This window comes from Oculina patagonica, unplaced genomic scaffold (genome assembly GCF_052425735.1).
Source record: "Oculina patagonica isolate OP01 unplaced genomic scaffold, crgOcupat unplaced477, whole genome shotgun sequence".
NCBI lineage: Eukaryota > Metazoa > Cnidaria > Anthozoa > Scleractinia > Oculinidae > Oculina > Oculina patagonica.
This window is the reverse complement of record NW_027558337.1, coordinates 1-4,341: the sequence shown is the minus strand read 5'-3', so window position 1 is coordinate 4,341 and position 4,341 is coordinate 1. Positions and strand designations below refer to the sequence as shown.

Here is a 4,341-nt window from a genome sequence, read left to right as displayed (position 1 = left end):
TCATGAGGCACGTTTAACCAATCATACCTCTTTCGTGGACACGATGATCTATTCCTTTTATTCTACATTTTGAAATACAACATCGAAATGACCAGTATCATAAAACCAGAGCCAGGAGTGCCTAAATGTAACAACAAGTAGATTTCTTTGCTTGACCAGAAATACATGAAATTAAAATTCAGAACGTAGAAGTGAAATATCCGCCCTTCATCTGGAAAGACATTTACTTTACTGGTGGCTAAGAATGAAAACCCTTATTGTTTAAACAGTGGAAATAAACAACAGGCTTTAAAACCTTGTTTTACAACTCCTTTAAACTCTGCCTTTTTTTCTTTATTTACTTTGTTTCATTTGTAATTATCTATTGTAAGTACTATAAAACCTTCGTTTAGGGGACAACCTTGGGACAACGAAAACTGACTGGTGTTTAACCACCTAAGCCAAGTATTCTTCTTGATTTGGAATAAAATGCGTTATCTAAGTTGTAGCAGTAGTCCCGGGCTACATTTTATGGTGACTTGTCACTTGTAAATTACTCAAAAATAGCTCATCATAAGAAAATCAGAAACAAAAAGACGGTTTGCAGCTCATCAAAATATCCTAATGTTCTACAGAAGTCAGTTCACATTAATAATTTTCTCACTACTTATTACCAACAAATCTAGTTGAAAAAACGTTGGTACATAAGTTCCAAGGATGAGTCGCCGGTTGGGTCTGCTAACTTGCTTGACGTGGCTGCTGCATAATGTTTGTTGGTCTGGTATCTCAAATGAGGCTTGTCAGCTAGTAGTGCCTCCATGATGACCTGACCAACTTCTTCCGGGCCCTGGACCACTGTGGTGAAGGCAGTTCGCATCTTTTTAACACAGTTGTCAAGCAGCTGTTTTGTTTCCTCGTCTAAAGGGGTGTCATCACCAGCCGTCTGGGATACATTAGCAGTAAAAGAGGTTGAAACTGGTCCAGGTTCAATTAAAGAACATCTGTTAAAAAATAAGTAATAATGGTGTATGTCACAAAACATTTGCCAATATTTGCAGTTTATACGGCTGTAGGCCCTGTTTACAAGGAGGTAGGGTGATCGTTGTGCCAGGTTAACCCTCGGCTCATGCTAGCAAGAGGGTTATCCAAGCCTGCAAAGCAATGTGTAGAATTCATAGAATAATACTCAAGAGCTCAACACAACAATACATGTTTATTCAACATGGCGACCAGTGAAAGCAAATGGTCCTAGTATGCACTGCGTAAAAGTAACATGAATAACAGGGACTTATATGGGCATAAACCTCCCTTCCTAGTACAATCAAGTTAAGTGATTAACAAAGATAATAATAGGCGTGTCCGCAAACATTGCCCCGCCTGTAGGTCTTAATTTGATGGCAAAATGTAACAAAAGCCTCAAAATTTTCTTATAGAGCAAAGCACAGTCTATGAAAGGCGCAAATGACATAACTACCCAAAAAACTGCCTTGAAAGAGTCACGCTAGCGGAGTGGGGAACTAGGAGATCTAACAATTCTCCCACATGTCTAGCCTATATTGGAGCTGTTTCTCTGTGGACAGGCTGGGTATGGTGAGCTTTAGTTGAGGGTGTCAATGGGGTTAACTGCTTAGCGTATAAAGGACTTTTTTCGCTATCGTAAGCGTATAAATTACAAAATATTAACTGACAAGCGTATAAAAGCATGTGATTTTTAAGCGTATATGGAGCAAAGCCGACCAATAAAAGTTAGAAATTGATAAAAAGAAATGAATATTTTTTGAGAATAACAAGATTATTGTGAAATAAAAAAGAAAGAAATATTTCTTGTCAAGCTTGTAACCCCTTTGGACGGTACGGTTGAATTCCTAACACACCTTGGGGACCTATTTCGTAACTTTGGAATTCATTTGCGTGGCCAGACAGGTATGGATTCTACCCTTGCGGATGCGCAAACCTGTCTACAGGGTGTTACAAGGTCCTCAAAAGATGTGTCCCAGATGCACAATAAAATTGCAGATTGGCTCAGAAAGAATCACCAATGAACCAGAGGGCACAATAGCCAGCAAGACCATGAAATCTTGTGAGCTTATGTTAAACAGCATTAGATGTCTTCTAAAACTATAAGAATTCATGAGTCCAGATGCTGCAAACGCGATCAACCTACAGTCTCTGTTGACTTTGGTGGTAAAGAACCTTCACGCAACTACGAGGATGAAACACCCAGCACCAAGTTTAGCTAAGTTTGCTAGACTACTACCGAGAGTTTGGAAACTGGGAATGAGAGAATTTATCAAGCGACTAACAAACTGAACTGTTGAATACTTCACCCACCGGAGATCCTACTATCCAGTTCCAGAACTCGCAATGGATCTGTCTGCTATTGAGAAATTAACTCCTATCCCAGTAGTGCCCATAGACAAGGTGAACATTGCAAAGATGAGGGAATGGGCGAAGAGTATGACTCTGACTCTGATTCCAGTTTATCTTTGTCTCACTTGTCTGAGGATGATGATGAGGAGAGTGATGCTCTGGTTCCTTCCATCTTGACAACTCGAAATGGAAGACAAATTAGGGTAGTGGTTAGGCTGGGTTTTTAAAAAAACAATGTTCTTCAAGCTGATTTGATGTACTGTTCAAGAGCATTGCAAGCTGGAAAAAGTGCGACAGCACTTGGGAACCACTATAAGACTCTGCAGGACTCAAAATCATGTCAACTAACTGACTAAACGATTTTTTTGCTGCTTGCTGACTAAGTAGCGTTTTTTTAGCTGTTTACTGACTAAGGAGCATTGTTTTAGCTGCTTACTGACTATAGCTACACCCCATTGACACCCTCTTAGTTGTAGGACAAGGGAGCGGAGGTGTCAGCTGTTTATTCTTCTGTGTCTGCAACAGTATGGTCGCTTGCAGAACTAGTTAAGGTGTCTTAGCTGCTTTTAAAGGGGACTGTACTTCAGCTTTGACTAGAGCCGAACTGTCACGACGTATTGTGCCCTTTTCCGTTTCGATGAGATAGGAGCGTGATGACAAATACGCCCGTATGTCTTATGTACGCCCTGTAATCTATCCTGATCCCTGCATGTGTAGTTTTTGAGCGCGCGTTTGGGGAAACGCGAAAGGCTCTTGAAGGCTTTGAGCGGTTGCAGGAAGATGTTCCATTGTTTAGCTGGCAAAGGATTCAACTTCTTCAAAGAACTGGATGTCAGATGTGTTTGGGGTACAGGCGGGGGGCACGTGAGAGTGTATGAGCAGAAATTTGACATTTACCAGGAACCAGGGTTGTATCGCATCATCCTGAGATGGAAGCATGATAGCCATATTAGACAGGTCAGTTGTGGTGAGCCGTGGTACGAGTGGCTTGCGATGTGTTTCTGGGGTAAAGTTAAGTCCAAGGACATACTCTTAAAGGTGTTCACATAGGTTGAGGCAGGCGCTTCCTTTTCGATGACTGCATAGTACTTTTCGGCATCACTGGTAGAACTGGAGATGTAACAGTTAGCAAGGTGCTTTCCATTGTCGTGGATCTGAAGTGACTGAAGTAGAACTGCTCCTAGCCAAGTTGACGATGCGCTGCGCTATTTTGTTATGCTGTGCTGACTGTGGACAACATGCTTTGGGTGGCAAGTATTGGCTCTGCACTCTTCTCCAGTCATTGAGTCCAGACCATTCCAATGGGATGGCGGTATTGTCCAGTTGTGGCTGGCTGCAAGTTTTCTCGTTGTTGGCTATGTATGCTCCTTTGTTTTCATGTCAATGGCGGGCTTTGGGTTGGTGCTTGGAACGTTTTTTGGGGCTCTCGTTCCCTCTCCCACGCTGCTCACGAAACCGTCACTCCTCAAGCACCCTGCTTGGAGGGCCAGGTCTCGTGGTTACTGCTTAACAGGGTTGTAATGGTTACCCTTAAGGCGCCCGGCTCTCGTGCCCAAGGCTCCACTATCTTTCCAGGCACCTTCCCCAAGCTCATCTATTGTTAATGAGTTTAACAGTTGATAATTGACTTACAGGCAATAATATTGTCACTTTTGCAGTTCATATTATTATTAAATCATTGGAATGCATCACTTGGCAATAGTACAAAATTATATACCATACTAGTAATACGTGAATCGCAGGGCCTCGCGAAGCTCTGGGTTGGGGAGGGGGGGGGTGTTATAAATAAGGATTGGATTATTTTAACCGGTGATTTGTTATTGTTGCCTAGTAACGGGCATGGCCGCGACACCCTTGTTCCCAGGGTCTACTCCGCTTTGAAGATGGCGGCTCTTTCTGGTTCGTAAGGAGGTATAAAGCGTTGGGAAGCGCAGGCTATTTTCAAAATCATCGACAAATTATTGGATAGTCGCATTTTGGACATTTGAGGGT

The 4,341-nt window shown here is 42.3% G+C and overlaps 1 protein-coding gene across 1 annotated transcript; it reads right to left on the bottom strand.

The window, feature by feature from the left end:
- Nucleotides 1-661: 661 nt before the first annotated feature.
- On the bottom strand, nt 662-1,107 carry LOC144640789 (estradiol 17-beta-dehydrogenase 1-like). Its single transcript, XM_078499862.1, has 2 exons — nt 1,064-1,107; nt 662-980 (listed from the first exon to the last, which is right to left on the bottom strand). Exons 1-2 carry the CDS (start codon nt 1,105-1,107, stop codon nt 662-664), a joined length of 363 nt encoding a protein of 120 aa, XP_078355988.1.
- Nucleotides 1,108-4,341: the final 3,234 nt, after the last annotated feature.